General features: G+C 46.5%; 1 protein-coding gene across 1 annotated transcript in view; it reads right to left on the bottom strand.

The window, feature by feature from the left end:
• Positions 1-3,189: 3,189 nt before the first annotated feature.
• nrp2a (neuropilin 2a) overlaps positions 3,190-19,865 on the bottom strand; it is a 90,505-nt gene continuing 73,829 nt past the window's right edge. Inside the window, exons 12-18 of the mRNA XM_037696429.1 lie at positions 19,773-19,853; positions 19,573-19,674; positions 13,205-13,470; positions 12,854-12,950; positions 10,663-10,695; positions 3,712-3,774; positions 3,190-3,605 (exon numbers count right to left, since the gene is read on the bottom strand). Coding sequence (XP_037552357.1) covers positions 3,301-3,605; positions 3,712-3,774; positions 10,663-10,695; positions 12,854-12,950; positions 13,205-13,470; positions 19,573-19,674; positions 19,773-19,853 — 947 coding nt within the window. The 3' untranslated portion in view covers positions 3,190-3,300. The remainder of the gene's footprint in view (positions 3,606-3,711; positions 3,775-10,662; positions 10,696-12,853; positions 12,951-13,204; positions 13,471-19,572; positions 19,675-19,772; positions 19,854-19,865) is intronic.

Here is a 19,865-nt window from a genome sequence, read left to right as displayed (position 1 = left end):
ATGACATCCTTGTCAAAGAGATTAATAATCTCAATGGATTTCTTTCCTGGTAAAATAGGCTTAAAAGAATGTTAATGATGGAATAGCTCTGCTCGCTCCTTTCTACCAGCTTTCCCTGGAAAAGTCAACAAATCACTAAAAGCCCAAGATTCATGACAATCATCCTCATGATGACTGTACTTAAACTTCTGACTGAAACTGGCAGAAGCTATAGTGACGGATGAGGTTTCAAACCGTTGCACTTTGTTTGAACCAGGCCTTGCTGTGTTGCCGCACACCGAGGGGTCTCTGTGCAGAAATATAAAAAAAGACGAAGTGATAAAAGTTAGAAAACCAAATAAAGTTGCTTCCCTCTCGGTTGATGAATGTTCTGCCCTCTGTTCCATCCTGGTTATATAATCCCCAGAATAATTAGCTGTGTGCTTTAGTCACTTCCTGTAGCGCGACCCTCAAACGGACACCCTCTGCAATCTGGCCTATCAACTTACAGGGCGCCAGTTTTTTCCCCCTCCTCTCTCGCTTTTTGAAGGCCGCCTTGGCTTCAGAGGCAAAAACAAGTCTCTGATCTGACGGCTAAAGGAAAAGGCCCCTGCAGCGTGGCGTTACCCTCTGATAAAAAATAAAGCCTTGAAAACCATTTGTGCAACACACACAGAGGAAACAAGAAAAAAAACGGGATTAATTTGGTTGTGAAAACAAGAGGCGGTACGGAACAATGACAATCTGGCTCCTTTGGTAATTTCCTGTCGGCGTTCATTCGTGTGATGTGGTCGTGACTGTTCTGCCGGGATCAATCAAACCTGCGAGCAGATGGCATCGTACTCCTCCAGCAGACCGGGGGGACTGCCGGGGTTTGTACTTTTGTAAAATTTTTCCAGAGACGGTAATTGGCCTGCTATGCCGCGGACCGGAGCGCGCTAACAACTGCTGCCATCGCCGCGGCAACGCCGAACGTTCTGATCCGAACGAGCTACAGGCTCCGTTTAATATCAACTCATACTCGTGTTCAACACGGCTGCAACTAAAACGCAACGAAGACACACGGCTAAGGTGCACACTTCAGCCACAAAACGCTACATCGACTTCGACACTTTCATTTATCTTCCAATTTCCTCACGAGGGTCCAATCTTTCCGTGCACACGCCTTACCATCACCAAGACAGAAGAGTTGGGAAAGTCTCTGAGCTTGTGCAGGTGAATGGACCAGTGTGGCAGACCCAGGAAGCTGTATAAAAGAGAAACGGCGTAATTGCGTGTGCTGTATGAGTGTGTGTGTCGGAGACGCCGGGGTACTTCAAAGCTTTGATGTTGCAGCTCCCTAAATGAGGGCCACCAGAGGTCCGGACTAATGGGACATCATGGGGAGATTAGAGGCCAAGTGGAGCAGGCTGGCAGCGCAGTAATGTGTGTATTCTATACGGCAAAGCAGCAGAACACGTGTGTTTGTTGTGTGTAATTAAAAATCAAAGTTTTAGCTTGTGGGTAATTGGACAGGAGGCATCTCGTTATATACCGTCACTCCATTAATGGTTCAAAACTGTCAGTTCGGTATAAATCCTTTATTAAATTATCATAACAGTAATCATCATAACAATCATAAAAAGAGCATTTCTGTACAAAGACCCCTTCAAAATAACAGCAGTCCTAGCAGTGTGAATAAGGGGTGTGAATGGGGGATGTTCTGTCCTCGTTTAGGTTTCTGTCCTCCCAGGCAGTAGGGGGCGCTGTGGCTGTAACGGTTAAATTAATGATACTGGCTCCAAAGGCAAGCTGGACCCCCGAGGCTCCAAGGCACTTTGAAGAGAGTCAGTAGGGTCCGTGGGTGTGGGCCTCAAAGGAGAGGACAGCTTGTGTGGTGAACGGGGGGGTGTCGTGTCTACAAGTCAATCCATGGGATTTTATTTGCAATCCAGAGTGTGGTGGCGAGTGCGTGGGTGCTCGAGGACTCCAGTGTTTGTGAAACGGGGAGGATGCGGACTGTTGTTCTGTACATAGAACCGTATGTACAAGTGCGGTGGTTGGATGTTCGCGTGCACAAGAGGGAACGCTGTGCTCACGATGCATGAGTCCATTCAGAGCTTGCAACACCCCCCCACCCCCTCTCTGAACGGTATGAAAACCTTTTTGAAAACAAAAGTACAAATAAACAAAAACAAGTTGGCCACCGTTAGCCGATATGTTGATGCAGGCGGAAGTGGGTGAGGATGGGGTAGGTCCTTTCAGTCATGGCTTTTGAGGTCCACATGGTGATCCTTATTTTCAGCGTTTTCCACAAACACTTTAAGGCTTGCTGTGTGCCCCGGCACACATTCAGTCGATTGAGAGGAGCTCCTGTTGGGTCAGTTTTGTTTCTATTTAAACACAGGGTCATCCCCGTGAGCGAGCCAGGGGGGGGTTAGTGCTCCATCCTTCACAGTTTCACTTGTTCCTTCCTTCGTTTCAGTTCCTTCAGGGTTTCAGTCTCTGCTCTTACCAGCAATCCATAGGTTGCACCGTCCAAATCCAGACCTTTTACGATTTACGGTAATGTAAACATGACCTTTCTCTTCGACAAGAACCAGCGACAACAGTCTCGAACAACTAAATCTAACAATAACGCCTTTTTGTCGTTAAAAATAATGCCTTAAAATGCCCCCCCCCCCGCCTACCTCCACACATATTTATACTTTCTTCCACTAAACTTACCGTCCAGCCCAGACTGCCGACAGGCCAGAAAGGAAACATTAAACCAAAAGAGACTGATTGAGCAAAAACTCAAGGGATGTCAATGACTAAAAATACCACAGACTGTCAGGAACTCAGAGGATAACAGAGACTGAGAGGTGGCAGAGTCAACGACGGAACAAAGGAGTCAAGGGGCCAAACAAAGGAGCTAAGATCTAGGCCACTGTGTTCACATGTGATCAAAAAATACACTTTCTAAGGACGTTCCTAACCTATCACCTCTCCAACACGATGTGTCCGGCTCTGTCTGTGTACTTTACAGCATCCAGTTTCAAAACTAGACAAATCTATGATGCGTTTAAAAACATTTCTCTTTAGGTGAGCCAGGCATTGGTCTTTGATATGTGTCGATATTTGAGGCCCATCATCCCTACGATGGAGCGGTCCTTAAAGGTGTCCCCCAAGTCCATCGTTCATTGGTCCATCGGACAAAAACCAATACTGGACGGTGCCACGTTTCCCCTAGACGAGATCTCGCTGTGATCTGCGCCACTGAGGAAGTCAGCGGGCGCTAAAGTGAAGAGGTGAAAATGACGAACAACAGTGCGAGGTGTCCACACTCAAAACGCCCGCTCATCAAGCCTCGGTGCAACAGCGCTGCTGGTTGAGTTTGACTTTGTGCTTGAGGCCGTCGTATAGTTCGAAGTTGTAGTTCTCCAACGTGGTGGATGAGCGCGACGACAGGCCGCTGTACGAGCACGTGCAGTAGAGGAGGAGGCCGGCGCAGACCGCGCCCAGGAGGACGCCCAGCGAGCTCATAACGATGATGGTGACCAGGATGGGGTCCAAGGTGTACAACCAGGAGTTGTCTTTCTCCGAGACGCTCGTCACTGGAGGCTCTGATGATGGAGACGCCGTGTTCCACTCAGGGAACTGCAAACCTGTGGCAGGAAGGGAAGCAAACCAACTTAAAGGACAGTCCGCAGAAGAGACAAGAGAGAAACAGTTCGCTCTTTGTTGAGCAATGGACGGTCAGTAACTTCTCACCTATCCCTTGCGGGTCTCTGCCGCTGAAAAGTCGCCCATCTCCAACTTCATTGTGTCGGTTATCTGTCAAAGAGAAGCACAGGACACACTGACCTTTAGTCAAGTCGAGTCAAATTTATTTATAAAGCACATTTAAAAACAGCAGCTGTTACCAAAGTGCTTACCAATAAAATCAATGGCTGTAATTAAAGAAATAAATGATAACAAAATGTAATTTAAAGTGACAAACAAAAAACATAAAACAATAAAATACTAAATCAGACCACACTGTGTTAAAAGTCAGTGAATACAGGTGTGCTTTTAGCAAAGATTTAAAAACAGGAAGTGAAGTAGTCTGTCTAATGTTGGGGGGGGGGGGCAGATTGTTCCAGAGTTTGGGGCCCACGACTGAAAAAGCCCGATCTCCTCTGAGCTTCAACCTAAAGCAGCTGGTTGGATGATCTCAGCACCCGAGAAGAAGCATATGGTTGACGTAGCTCAGAGATATGAGGGGGTGCAAGGCCATTTAGGCACTTAAAAGTCAACAGGAGAATTCTGATGCGTACAGAGAGCCAGTGAAGGGAGGACAAAACTGGGGAGGTATGATCAAACCTACGAGTTCCTGTTAGTAGCCGAGCTGCAGGATTTTGGACGAGCTGGAGACGTGAAAGGGACACCTGACTGACCCCAACCTAAAGAACGTTACAGCAGTCTAGTCGGGTTTTAATGAAGGCGTGGACTAGTTTTTACAGGAACAGAGACAGCAGTAGAGTTAGGGCTAAACATAAACACAGCGACATTCGTTTTTGGATTGTTGAAACTTAAAAAAAATTGAAGCCATCCGTGCCTTGATGTCATCAAGACAGTTTAACAGAGGGTGACTTGTGCATGAACTATTTGGTTTTAAGGGCAGATAAATCTGACAATCATCAGCATAATAATGAAACGAAAGACAATGTTTCCTCAAGATAGACCCCAAAGGGAGCAGATAGTGCAAACAGAAGGTGTCCAAGAATCGAGCCTTGCGGAACCCCGCAGGAAAGAGGCACTGAAGTAGATAAAAAATTACCAACATTAACACAAAAGCTCCTGTCACTCGGATAAGAACGGAAGCAGCAAGCCAGTTTACAAACGAAACAGGATGCCGAAGCGCCAAAACTCGTCCTGTGACTACAGACGAGTCAACAGCAGCGCACTTTCAAACATCTGCAGAGAAATAAAGGAATCTGACCGAGATGGAGCGACTTCACATAAAAACTAGAGCTGAATGCGATGAAACATGGAGAACTAGTGCATGGATAAACAAAGAACTAAAAACTTTGGTTCAGATCTTGTTCATCTTTTTTAAACGGCGCTGAATAATTAACCAAGTCAAGCTTCAAGGCCTTTTAGTGTGGCAGTCAAGATTTTGGTGTAAAAAAAACAAACAAACAAAAAAAAACATCTTTGGTCGGTATATAGAAAGAACACAAAGACACTTTATGTTGTAATAGAAAAATAGGTCTTTATTCATAGAGAATTTTCATTAAGATACATTCCAGTCAAACACACGGTCATCACATTAGATAAAGATCGTATAAGACTGCTCATTCTGTGTGGACACAAACGCAACAAAATCCTCACAACGCCGTCGTTTGAACCAGTTTAAGAGCGGCGCGTTGAAGAAAATAAAATGAGGAGCTTGAAAAAGTGTTTTCTGACATTAAAGCTGAAAATCAGACGACTGGTGGGACTAGAAATGGGCTGTAGCTCAAACGCTCAAGTGTACTTTGGAAGAGTTTTCTTTTTACTTTGTGTCTGTGTGTGTGTGTTTGGTGCTTTTGGCAAGCGTTCAGGAGTGGGAGTAACTGCTTGGCAAGGCACACGTCTAGATCTGAGGTCTTTGATGGCCGATGGCATTATTAAGACGGTTTCCAGGGCAACAGAAGCTGGCAGCAAATGGGGTCGATGGAGGTCCAGCAGATGGGGGTTGGGGTGCTTACTGCAGCCTTAATAAATGCTACCTGTCCATTAACTAATTACAACTATTCGAAGCGTGGCGTGTAATGGTGCCGAGATGGATCAAGTCGGGCGTCCGAGTGGATTTAAAAGCATTAAGTGGGCGTGTGCCAAAATAAAAAAAAAATTAAAATAAAAAAAAGGGAGTTGTTTTTTTTTTTGCACCAGTGACAAACTCAGGTGTCTTCTGCAGAGTTGCAGCTGATCGTGCAGCTGTGGCAGACCTGGAGAGCGACGCCCCATTAGGCGGCATTTCATTTCATTCGAACCAGCTGAGCTCGGATCAGATCCGATCGCCCCCGGAACAACTGCAAGGAGGGAAATCTGGGCCAATTTGTTCGTTGCGGAGCAGAATTTCACAACAGATTATGTTTAGATCCTACACGTGTTAAATATTTGGTAGAAGTGTTTTATTTATTGAAAAAAAAAAAAAAACCCTCGTCAATAGCTTCTGGTATTCATTATACAACATCTCAAGGGGTGAGCGTGTACACAGAACAAACCCTCCACTTCTGGCTTCCAGCTGGTCCAGCGGCATTGTGGGATTTGTAGGAACATAAATCAAAGACCAATAGGCGATGGCAGACAGCTGTGTCTATTTACAACCCCAAAAACAACAAGCGCACAGTCGGGCCGAGAACACGACGAGGCCCGGCGTGGCGCTGCTTTCATCTGGGTAGCTCAAAGACGAGTTGGGGGTGGGTGGGGGGGAGACAACTGTAGTGGGTGGTACGGAGCGTAAATGGGAGTGGGGAACAACGAGCTTTATTACACAAGAGAATCAAGATGAAACAGTAAGTGGTGAAGACGGCGGCATCTATCACCGGCTCTATCAGCAGAGGACGAGCCGCTCTATCAGACGAGCTGCTCATCTCCGCTTGAAACGCACGCCTTTAAGTAAGAAGGAGCTGCGTCCTGGTGGCTTTAAATGTGCACATGCTGTTAAAAAAGGACAATGGGGGACACTTTCTGCCTCCTTTTGTTGCGGTCCCTCTCACTCTTGGCACACGTCTTTTGATTGTTTTTCCAGCCACAGCGCAGCCGACAGTTCTCTCCTCGGCAGAGCTCCTCAAGTCTCTTGGCCCTCCGTTCAATTCCCAGCCCACACCAGTCCATGTGTGCGTCCATGCTGGGGTCATTCTGAGAGGACAAATAGTCGGCGCTCCATGGCCCGAATCGAGATGTTCGGAAAAATAACTCAGCTCTGGATCCATTGCTCATTACGAGCGGCGTGGTGGGAAACGTTCAGAGGAAGCTCGTGAGAGGCCGCAGTGTCTCCGAAGTCTTCATCGAGCGGATGCTCCGCCCACAAGCAGCATCACGACTCGTACATCCCAGAGACGTCGTCTGAAGCGGCACGTCTTTTCAGCAGAGGGTGCGGTGTCTGTCGCGGCTGTCCAGCCTCACCGTCAGGACCGGCTCCACCCCCGGGGTGGCCATGCTGGTGGACCAGTTTGAGTACTGGAAGCACTGCGAGGAGCTGTGGTAGGCCACGGACAGCTGGCTTTTCTTGGTGGCCAGGTGTTGTCGACAGCAACAGAGAGCTCTGACCAAGATGGCCGCCGCCAGGAGAAGGAGGGCGCCTCCGGCAGCCATAATGTAATACCAGTGGATTGGCAAGGGAGGCACAGGAACGCCTCCCCCTGGTGGAGAGATACACAGTAATTGGCCAATGGGTAAAATAATAGATTTATATCCATTTTGGGGGCTTTAACTAACAATCAAAACCATAAGAGCATGCCCAAACATGCCAGTTGCAAAAATAAATAAATATCCCAGGCAATAAAATAAAAAAAGGAAAGCATCCATATCGGTCGCGCGGCTTGGATGGCCGTTCGAGGACAAGTTTTCACACCAAGATCATCCAGAGATTTGGTTCGATATCAATCCAATCGAATGCAAATGGAGTCAAATCTGTTATTTTGAAGCTCAGATGACGTCACTTGGTGTGAAATCGAAAGCCATAAGCTATCAGTTAAACAATAACGGACGCACATGAAGCTGAAGAGCTTCCTCTTCCTGTTCTACGCCGGCACAGGATGTCACAAACAGCCCTCAGAGCCATGCAAGAGCCAGCGGGGCGCCAAAGCCAACGTTCCAGAGGCGACACCGGACCGCGCGGTCCGTTATCTAACAGGCTGACTTGTCCCGAGTTTGTAATTTATTCTCTTCTTTTGTCTCGTTTTCCTCCTCCGGGCCAGACCTCTCCTTGGAGACAACAACAGATCTTCTATCCTGGCGTGAAACTCCCTTTTCTTAACACTTTTGGCTTCCAAAAGGCTCGTCGGCTCAAGATGAAAGTAAAAAAAAAAACCTTCTAAATCTCACGTTGAGTTGGTGACGGTGAGCTCAATGCTTCCTGATATTTGGACCGTGTCACATAATTACAGGGTGAAATGGTGCGTGATCGTGCTACTTCACACTGCACACCCTCATTAGGCAGAGGAGATACCCCACGCTCACTCTCTGTCTGATTGCTTTCCACTCGGGATGCGCCACGTTTCTCTCTCCGAGTGAAGGCTTTGAGACTGAAAAGCTGAAGAAATGCACACGCATCACAATAAAAGCGCCGAGCTCGAATCTTATTGCGAGGCATTATGAGACGCCCAAACACTTGCATCAATCTCACCGGGCTCCCGCAGGACGCTCCAAATATTTTTCCATGAGGCAGACAGTTCTTTAAATCTCTTCTGACAGCCTCCGACTGGAAAGACGGAGCTCTTTGCAAACGTCTGACTCTACGCTGTGGCCTTGATTTCACTCAGTTAAACTAAAACTAACCTACTTCTCCCCCACCCCCACCCTGAAAGGCAAACAATCATAATTTGAATCCAGTCGTGGAACCAGCGAACAGGAATCACAAAAAAGGGTTAAATCAGGTCATCTGGACAGTTTCTTTTTGGGAGAAACCAGTGCTTAATTTGTAAGCCAAACAATGCCGGAACGCAAATGGCATTTTTGGGGGGGGGGGGGGGGGGGACTTCTCCAGAAAGTATTGAACAAAGTAAATGCCATATCCTGTATTTTAATGGGTTGCTAAATATCTACGTTTACCTACATAAGTAAACAGTTGATTCAACAACTATTTTAGAGTAGCCTGACCAACAGCTCCCCTTGTGTGAATAGAGCACGCTCTGCTTCTCAAGCATTCCCCCCACCCCCACGTGCTGAGTAGAGACGTCATTTTTAAGCCGGGCCCGCACCCGGCCAAAAAGGGCCAGGCCAAAATAATGTGCTGGATGGGCGGGCCGGTGTCTGACTTTTTATTGCGTCAGCGGACGCGCGCGGCTGAAGATCCAATCACCAGCCATAAGCGTCCATTTGACTGCACGCTGACCAGCCAGTTGAAAGAGGTAAAAAAAAAAAAAAAAGTCCAGATGGACCACTGCCAACAACCCACCTGAAGCTTAACTGGACTCAGCTGCTGGACGCGCATGGCGGACAACTCAATATGGATCATCAGCCGCGTGCGTCTGCTGACCGTTAATCACTATAATAACAATAATAACTATAATATTGTAGTAACTATAATATTATAATAACTATAATAATCCGCTGACTCTTGTTAATAAACAAGCAATCTTATATCTTCCTTTCTTTGAAAAAAGTTTTTAAATCATGCCAAACTGATTTGCTTACGAAAGCAGGAAAAGCTTAAAAAAAATAAAAAAAACTTGTATTTTTTTTCGGGTTCGGGCCTGTAATCACAGTTAATTGGTCGGTTTCAGGTCGGGCTCATAAAAAATGATATGGTTTCAGGCTAGGTCAGATTTTTTAGGCCCAAATGCAACTCTAGCGTCGAGTACTTCAAGCGCCTTCAAGTGCTTCAGTTCTCCGTTGTGTAGTTGTACAACGGGAAGACTTTTTAAAAATGAAAGTAAATTGGACCGTCTTTTTGCCATTTTGATAGCTGTTATTTTGAAACGTGACGTACGTCACATGATTACCCATCAAATATTTGTCATATTTTTAAATAAATAACCACATTTTATTAATGACCCACTTAAACTTGTTTTTAATTAAATTGCCCATGACTGAACTTTTAGGAGCGGAGATTTTTTTAAGGGTACAAGTGGGAATGCTACTTGAAGGGGCAGCTCTGATATTAGGAAGCACGTAAGTGGCTGTTATGTTTAAAATGAGTGTTTATGTAATTATTTTCAGTTTAAAAATCCAATATATGTTTTATTTGTTCAAGGCAGTCAAATTTGTTTGTAAGCCTGAGAGTTACTAGATCCAAGCAAACCGTTACCAGAATGCTCCCTGTAGAGAGTTCCCTGATCCTGTTCTGGCAGGATCCGGCTCAAATTAAGCACCGGGTGAAACATTTTGTCTTTCTTCCAAAATACTTCTTCAGTCTGAGGCCTGCCAACCCAGATCTGTCTTATAAATAGCACCTCCTTGATGTGTTTCAAGCCTGCCCTCTGTGGAAATCCCAGAAACTTAAAGAACCTGTCCAGATGACCTGATTTAACCTTTTTTGTGATATATCTACCTGGATGATTGAGCTTTCAAACCTTTCACTGAGCAGAAAGTTATGTACACCTACATGGACTTTTGAAGTCGAATTGATGTAAGATGGCTGGCACAGCTAACCAGCTATAGAAAACACAAAAACAGCTAAAGTTTAGTTGCTTTTGTGGCAGGTATTCAGCTAAAATTTGATGCGGGAGTAGCTGAGAGTCATCTCCAGCAGACACTGATCAGTTTCTGCAAAGCGCTGTTTTTAAAGTTTTGACGGACACAATTAAAAACAAAAAGGCCATTCTTGTTTAACCCTCGGCGTAAAAGCAGGTAAGCTTTTGTTTTGAAGGATCGGCGGCTCTTTTATTTTGTTTTAGTAAAAGTTTAGTGCCGTCTTCATGCTGCAGATGTTTGTTATTCCGATCAGCCAAAGAGAGCGCCGAGGCTCGTTTGTTGCGTTAACGAACAGGATGCAAGACCGAGCGGGAAGGAGGAGGAGGAGGAACTCACCTGGACTTTCAGGAGAAAACGCCGCGATGGGTTCTGGTCAGGGAGACGAGTCGAGGCAGCGGGGACAAGAAAGACGGAGAGCGTTAGATGAGTTTAAAACACGACGGGGAGAAAGTCAGACAAATGTCAACACAAATGTCAGAAGAGCGTCAAACTTCCCCCGGCACCTCACGTGAATTATGGCATTTACCGAGCTCATGAGCAGAAATGCAATTTCGTATATTAGATGGGTTCGAGCTCGAGTGTGTGTGGGGGGTACTCATAAAGTTCAGACAAGAAATTTATTGGTAAAACTGGAGCGGGCGGGCTGAAAACGCTTTGATTCTCTGGAATGCAAACTGATGTGTGTAAAAGGTGGTTGACAGTGAAGGAGCCCACCTTGGGAGCCGGAGCCTTTTGGCGGGAACACAAACGCACCGTGAAAACACTACACTGTGCAGCGTGATAAGAAACATCCCAGCATGCTTAGGGAGTGGCGGCGGAGGAGGAGACAGACGGGAGGAAACAGGAGCATGGAGGCAGCTCTCTGAGGATGCGTGCGACACGTAAAACAGAAAAATATTGTTTTAAATTAGGCGACAACACTGAAAATGACGTTCTTTTGTTTACGCTGAGGCCCCTCCCCCTGGTTCTGTCTGAGTCTCCTCCCCCTGGTGGGCGTGTTCTTGGCTGCAAACCCAGAGTTCAGCCTCTGATCTGTTCAAGAGGCTCCCTGAAGCCCCGGCTCGGGCCAGATGAAGGCGCTCGGCTCGCCCCGGCCTCCCAAAGCTCGACTTGGGGAAACATCCTCTCAGTAATTCCCTTTGACGGCTCGGGAAGAGCTCTGTTTACAAACACGACGCCGGAGCGCGCGAGGAGAGGAGGAATGGGATGAAACGTAGATTAGCATCGCTAAAGGCCCACGAGGCATTTATGGCCCAGTTTTCTCTTCTTTGTTTCTGTGAAGAAGTCAAGCCTCCTCCTCTCTGCATTCAGTGAGCACAAAGACCATCTCTGGAACTCTTAGTGGAGCTCAAGATCAAATCGTTTGATGTGGGGTTCTGTGGAAAGGTGATGAACAATTCATATCTTACCTGTTGCAGATAGCTCTTTGAACAACCTCAGTTTAGAGATTTGGAGCCGAATTTTGATAAAACTGACGAGGTGGTGGCTAATCTGAGCACCAAAGTGGATTACTGCTGTCTGCATATATAAAGGGAGGGGCGATTACTGAGTGAGAACAGCTGATGGCTGACAGGAAGAAGAAGAAACGAGCTGTGGGCTATTAAAACGTACTAAAAACTTTAAAAAATCCAAAGAAAAACTAAACGAAAACAAAAAATAAGCAGTACACTGATGTCTCCTTCTGCCCCCACCCTGGTGAGCGGAGGGAGCATTTTATCCCCCACCAGGTGCAAAGGCGAAGCCAGGGGGTGGCCAATGGTGGCCTTGGCCCCCATACATTAATTTTTGGCCACGCCCAATCATTTGAGGAAACTCTACTTTTAAGAAATATAAAAACAAGAAGTTTCCCCAAACAATCAGGACGGCCAGTTTAAACACGTACATGGTGGCAGCCATCTTGGATTTGGATGTGGCAACCCAAATTACGACTAGATGCAGCCACACACCAAAATGAAAGTCGGCACTTCACTAATTTTCCAAGTTATCCAGTTGAAAAAACGGACGGACAAACACTTTAATCTCCAAAAATGAACAAAAAAAACCAACCTAAAATCATTAAATATTTACACAACATGAAACAAACCGCAACGTAATGGTATATAAACAATCATTTACTCAGACTAGCTGTTCTCACTCTGCTCCATTTCTCCAAACAGGTTGTTGCTAGACTTATAGAAGAACAACACATATCATACTGGTATGTGGTTTCTCCTTTTTCTTTATTATCAGCGCGTTTTAAGTTAAACTTTGCGAGTCGACAGGCGCTAGCAAGAAAATCTCTAAGTCACCGTATTTCATCTGCTAACTTTCCTTCACGTTTCAACTAAACAAACGTTCAGTAGCCGCAGACGAGGGAGGAAATCCTCCTTCTTGGACGCTGGAGTTTCAATATTTGTATTTCTGTGTGGATTGGCAGAGAGTTTTTCGAACAAAGAGCCATCTACAGCAGGTAAGATGATAACCTTTTCACAGAACGCTTCTTTTAGCTTTAATACAAAGCAGGACGGAGCCGCTGTTTGAGACTTACGTGTGCACTCTTTCAGGGGGGCGCTGGCGCTCATGCGGATGTTGTCTATCCAGATGTGCCCTCTGGCGCCGTGCACGAAGAAACCCTCCATCACGATCTAACGCAGACAAAACGGAAAGCCAAGACGAGGGGCGGAGGAGGAGGGAAGATGGGATGAGGGTAGGAAGAGGAGCATGGGAGGCAGATAAAAAGTTAATTTGACGCCTTTCAAAGTTGCGCTCAACACGCCGTCGTGTTCTCCGAGAGGTTTTCCTTCTTACGAGAACATTAACTGCTCGTGACGTCTGGAAAAACGTTGATACAATTCACCGAGATCGACTGTGTGCTAACTAGAAACAACCGCAGCCGTACCTGAAAGTCTTTGGGGGAGCGAGGCAGGATGGTGCGGCCCTCCTTCCATACGAAGCTCTGGTCGTCTTTCAGCGCCCAGAGGACGGTGTCCTCGTCGTGCGTGTCCCGCAGCAGGACCCTCAGGTGGCCCTGGGCCTCCCCCAACAGCTGGTACGAGAAGATGAGGCAGAGCGGTCCGGTGTCGGCGGCGATCACGGGGCTCACCAGGTGGGCTCGCTGCTGCTCCGTCTTCAAGCTGGCGTCCAGGTACAGGTAGCTGTTGAGCTCTGAAAGGAAGACGTACCGTTACATGGCAGGATCACCGCTCAACTCTGAGTGCTTTACATTTATTCAACGTGAAGTGCTGCCTCCATCAAAAACATTAAATTAAGCTGGATTTGATGTATTTACAAAAAAAGAGACCGTCTTCGTATAAACCTAAAAGTTTGGGTCTTTTAAAGCCGTGAACGGCTCATATCTAACCTGTTGTGGCTTAGTGGAGGAACCGTGTTTTCCAAACTGATGAGCTAATGGCTAGTCCGAGGAGGTCAAGACCAAAATGGATTGCAGCCACCTTAAAACGAGTCTAATCTAAACAAGAGCATTGTTTCCTCTACCATTCTACAAGCAGCACCTCCCCCGTCAACGACAGCCGGTACTGATGCAACGCTAAGCTAGTGGTACGCAATACAAACGCGCTAGCTAAAAAGCTATCTCTGCAGCGCTCGTTTTCTTCAGGCTAATCCGTCTCCACCCCCCCTTATGCTTGAAAACTGTCGGTACAAACGGCGAGCAACACATACGTGCCTCCATGCCCCTCGTCGACGACTGCCGGCACTGACATAGCGCTAAGCTAGTGGTGCGCAATACAAAAGCGCTAGCTAAAAAGCTATCTCTGTAGCATTCGTTTCTTCACTCCAACTTCCACTTGAAAACTGTTGTTACAAACAGTGAGCAACACATACGTGTCTCCATGCCGCCCCCCCCACGATAGCCAGTACTGACTTAGCGCTAAACTAGTGGTGCGTAATACAAACACGTTAGCTAAAAAGCTATCTCTGTAGCTTTCATTTCTCCACTCCAACTTCTGCTTGAAAACCGTCGGTACAAACAGTGAGCAACACATACGTGTCTCCATGCCACCCCCCCCCCACGATAGCCAGTACTGACGTAGCACTAAACTAGTGGTGCGTAATACAAACACGTTAGCTAAAAAGCTCTCTGTAGCGCTCGTTTTCCTCACACTTATCTGTCTCCACCCATCACATCACACGCTCGTCGACAAACGGTTAAACAGCACTCTATAGCAACTGCCTCGTCTAACCTTTGACCTTGATTTGCGACCTTGGAGCAGGGGTGATGGAGCGATTACACACCACTCCGTCTAGTGATGATGAATACATCGTATCGAGATAAATTATCTTGAACGGAGGCTTCACCACATCTTTCAATGCGCACATTAAAAACTTTTACAGCAGTTCACGCAAATTTCATCTCAAAGATATTTTTACCGCCGTCAATTCCACATCAACCGTTAAGTTTATTAAAATTTTGTGGATATTTGTAATCTTCCTGTGCAGGCCGGGACACCTCCAGCAAGGGTATAATCGAATATTTTAAATGTTTGTATGAATCACTGCTCCGTTTTAGAAGCTGGAGTTGTTTTGGGACAACAGCAACCCCACTTTGGTTTTGGTCTCCAACTCTGGGGTAACTATCTGCAGCAGGTAAGATATTACTTGTTCACAACCTCATTCATAAAGACTTGAACTCTCCCTTTAAATACAAAAAGTAGTTAAAAAAAACCCTGATTTTATGGACTTTCTGTAGTAGATTCTATGAAATAGTCACCTTTTCCACAGTAAATAATCATCCATGCACGAGCATGTGCGCGCTCAGTCACACAATAATCACCATTAATCACGCCTAAAGGCAGACATGTCCACTTACAGCAAGCGTTTTCACACAGTAAGACATTTCCAACACGACTAAAACAAAAATCGGCACCGATTGCCAACAGGAACGAGATCTTCGCCGCACAATGGCTACGAAACGGACACGACAAAAATAAACACTGAAGAATGGGCCACTCAGACACGGAGCGCTACGTAAACCCCCTCAGGAGCCGTTCCTCTTCCCCCTCCTTCCAGGTGAACGGAAAAGTTCCCACCAAGCGCACGGCACTTCGTTTGTTCACACCGGAGGATGTTTAGTTTGCAAACTGGACACCAAGTCCGTACGAGAGGAAAGCGACTGGATGTGTCGGGGAGTGAAAAGTTTCTCTAAGTGGGCCCGGTGGGAAAACGTCCAGTATCAACAATCAGTGCATTAAATCAGAGGCTCCACAGAACCAGCAGCAGGATTATTTAGCTCAGATTACGGACTAGCTGGTTTGGACTGGACGTTCTGTATCTGGGGGACCAGTTGGACTGGTCCCCTCTGTGCAGACAGCACGACTCTGACAGCACCTCCCTCAGCCCCTGGACGCCACCGGAACGAGCAACTCCTGCTGCGTGGGACTTTCTTTTTATTTTTAAGGAGTCTGCATGAAAAGACCTCCGGCTGAAACGTATTCAAGCATTTTATTGTTCTGAAGCGCGCCTCCTGTTCGCCGCACAGCTCATAATCGAGCCCGCTTTTATAAACACGGGACGACAAAGAGTTATTAATCTGTTCCTGCTGCAGACGGAAGCAAACAGTGAGTCAGTCTGCGAAGCAACAGCAGCCCACGGCGGATAATTCTGCCGTTATTACAAGCTGGGGTCAAAGGTCACGTCCGACCTATGACATCAGCGGGAACAACCAAAGGCCCCATGTCCCCCGTCTCTGAGAGGTTTGAACAGTGAATGTTTGTAGCTTGAACAGAGAATGAACCTAAATGTTTTTAGGTGCAAGATATTCAACATCCTGGATCCTGGAGAGCAGAGGGAGACGTTTTCTCCACCACCAGGGGCAGAACCAGGGGGTGGCCAATGGTGGCTTTGCCCACTATAGATTCATATTTAGCCATCCCATAAACCACCACAATAATTGAGGAAACTACACTTTTAAGCATAATGAAAACTAGAAAGTATGGCTTCCTCAGATGATAGTGGTGGACAGTTTACAGATAAACATGGCGGTGGCTGTTCCTCCACATCGAGAGGAGCCAATTAAGGTGGTTCCGGTATCTGGTAAGCAGTGTTTCCCCTAGTTTCCTCGCCTTGGCAGGGTGCTCGTTTCTTCCGTGATTTTTGTCGATGAGGTGGGGGTTGGGCTCAACGTGAGGGAAACGAAACGCTACTTGGCTTTTTAGCTAGCGCGTCTATATTGCGCACCGCTAGCTTAGCACAACATCAGTACCATCAGTTGTCAACCTGGGGTGGGGGCTTGTATAATGATAGGAAAAACACTGGGTGAGGATGCTTCCTGGGCGCCTCCGTAGGGAGGTGCTCCGGGCATATTGGACTGGGAGGAGAACCCATTGAAGATCCAGGACACGCTGGAGAGACTACGTCTCTCGGTTGGCCTGGGAACACCATGGTGTCCTCCCAGAGGAGCTGGAAGAGGTGGCTGTGGAGAGACATGTCTGGACCGCCCTGCTCAAGCTGCTGCCCCCGAGACCCGACTTCGGAACAAGCAGAAAATAATGAATGGATGGACGAATGCCGGTGGCCATCTTGGATTTTGAGGTGGCAACTCAATTTTTGATAGTGACCTTTCTTGCGCCTAGATGTAGACCCACACTAAAACATGTCGGTACATTACTTTTTCAAGTTTTCATGCTCACAAGACGTACTAACGAGTAGACGGACTGATGGAATATCTGACTCCACGCTTCGCTCCACGACGGGGCAAGATGGAGCAACCTGAGCGAGAACTGAAACCGTTCGGTGATGAAAGAAGCTGCGCTGATGATTGAAAACTAGTAATGACCGGAAATAGGGGCACTTCCTGTTTCGTCCTCCTGGGTACGACCCTGATGACATCACAACTGTGGTGTACAGGCTAAACAGATTCTAAAGAAGTAACTGGACGACAAACGTCTCATTTGTTGGTTAAATGTATTAAGCAGTAAAAACCCTTCCAGGAAGCTTCCTCGGTCGCTTTAAACAGCGTGCCAAAAGCTGCACTTCTGATCTGTGGATGTGTGTACAGCAAGAAGGAATAATTATTTCTGCAGGGAATGTCTAAGGAGATGGAAGTCTACACAATATCATGTGCCAGACGTAATGGAGGGCCAGGAGAGGACAAGTGGGAATAATCGTTCTTCTTTGGAGTCTCCTGCCCTGAAATTAATCGGAGCTACAGGGTCCCAGCCCCGTCCTGCTGGGGCTTTCTGACACACTGAGTGTTATTCGTCACACGTGAGGCTGAATAATGCGCGTCTTCTCCTCGCCGGTTCCCTCAGTTCATTTTCATCTTAGAGCCCTCGCCGAGCAGACGATGCCGTGGCTAAATTAGACCTCTTTCAATTTAAAGGAACTGTTTTAATAGAACCGATGAAGACGCAGAGGGGGAACGACTCCGTTTAATCGTGGGAGAACGGCGTGTCGTCTGTAAACGATGACGCTGATAAAACTTCTGCACACGTTTTCTGCACCTCGAAAAATTCTCCCTGGATGAAAGCTCCCAGCCCAAACTGAAACTGCCCAAGGGCAAACTTCAGCTAACCAGTCAGGGAATTCAACTTAGGCCTGTCGCGATAAACAATAAATCAATTTATCGCATGATAAATGAAAATTATCAACCTCATTTTCATTTACTGGCTTTATCGTTTCGTCTCTCTCTTTCTACTGAAGACACTGGATGACAAAAGGCTCAGCTCCGGTGCTCTTCACTGACTCCTCCCTTTCTCTTTAAAATCTATTTTAACAATCCAAAATTGTGTTTTTGGATCGTTAAAAGTAGCTAAGCTGAGAAGCTAAGCTACGAGCTAAGCTAACAGGCCGACCTTGGGGAAAACCCTTCGTCTTGTCGAAGCTCCAAAATTCACGATTGAAACCCGTGCCTTCTTCTAAAAAGTTGTTTTTCTCTGCAAAAAGAAGCTGAGAACTTGTTTACTAATTTTTTTATTAAAAGCTTTGTGTGAAAAATGCTATGCTAAATAGCTCAAACCACACCGAGCGGCTGCCATTTTGAGAACTGAAAAGGAAAGAGAGACAGCCCATGTCACGTCAAGGGGCCTCCCTCCCATTTTTCTTAAACAGACACGCTGTTCGCTCCCTCACTATCCATCCTTTGGTTCAAACAGTCTTATACTACTATCCAGTGGTTAAAAAAAAGGTACTACACACAAAAATGAACCAACTTTTTAAAATTTATTTGGCAATTACTAATTATTGTCAAATTTCAAACAATATTATCGTTTATCGCAATAATTTCTGAGACAATCGCCCAGCAAAATTTGTTATCGTGACAGGCCTAGTTCAACAACAACGAGGAACACAGCTGAGATCATGTAAACCGTATAAACCTACATGGATGGCAGAGAGGTGCAAAAACAATAAACGTTGGGGTTAACGAGTCAACGTGACGAGGGGTACGTTGATGTCTCCGTCTCTGAGGGATTTAAATAGTGACTGCTTTGCAGTTCTGGAGATGAGTGCTTTTCTAGACTGGATCTGAACAAAGAATGAAGAAAACCTAAATGTTTTTGGTGCAAGATATTCAAGTGAGGAGGAGTTACATTGTGGAGAAGAACATTTTTTGTTGTCCGAGGCAAAGCAGAGTGACGGATCCTGAGTGGAGACATTTTATCCACCACCAGGGGTGGAGCCAGGGGGTGGCCAATGGGGGCAATGGCCACCATAGACTAATCTTTGGCCACCCCAATTATTTGAGGAAATTATACTTTACAGCGTTTCCCCTAATCAGTTCCCTTGGTAGGGCGCTCGTAGCATTTTATTTTTTATTGACAGGGGTGGTGGTGGTGAGGGCGTCTGTGTTGCCTGCCTGCTACGTTATTGCTACGTTGCTACCGGTTTTTATCAATGGGGGGTGAGGGGTGGTGTTACATCTGTGTTTAACGATACGTTAATACGATAATTGTCGACGGGGGGAGTGGTATGACAGTAGCATTTTTGCTAGCACGTTTGCACCGTGCACTATGCTACATCATTACCGACAGTCGGGTGTTCGGTAGGCAGGACGCTTGGTGCTGTTGACATTAAACCTCATCCTGTGGCATATTTTCCTCAAACGACAGGAGTGGTCGCGTTAGATAAAAAAAAATAATAATAATTATAGCGGTGGCCATCTTGAATTTTGATGTGGGCAATCCAAGTTTTGATATTGACCTTTTCTACGTCTACATGCAGCCACACGCCAAAATGGAAGCCTGGTGTCAATTTTGTGAATCTTTGCAAACAAAGTTTGACCCCTCAGTGAGTGAGACCAGATTCTCTCACCGTGCCTGTGCATGGACCAGAGCAGCGGGGCGCTGGAGTCGAGCGTCCATCCACACAGGCCGTGGTCAAAGTCGCACATGTTGTCGGATGACGAAGTGGAGGCTGGGAAAAAGAAAGACAAGAAAGTACAAACATTTAAAACCCAAAGCACTCCAAGGAGGTCTCGGTGCTCGGCGAAGATGATAACGTTGATCTCTGACCTGTAGTTGTGACGGGGACGGTGGTGGTTTCTGCGCTTGGAGGCAGTGTTGGTGTAACTGTGTCGGCTGGCGTGCTGATCTCTACAGAAACAG

The sequence above is a fragment of the Nematolebias whitei genome, chromosome 23, assembly GCF_014905685.2.
Source record: "Nematolebias whitei isolate Nwh7 chromosome 23, NemWhi1, whole genome shotgun sequence".
NCBI lineage: Eukaryota > Metazoa > Chordata > Actinopteri > Cyprinodontiformes > Rivulidae > Nematolebias > Nematolebias whitei.
This window is presented reverse-complemented; position numbering and strand designations above follow the sequence as displayed.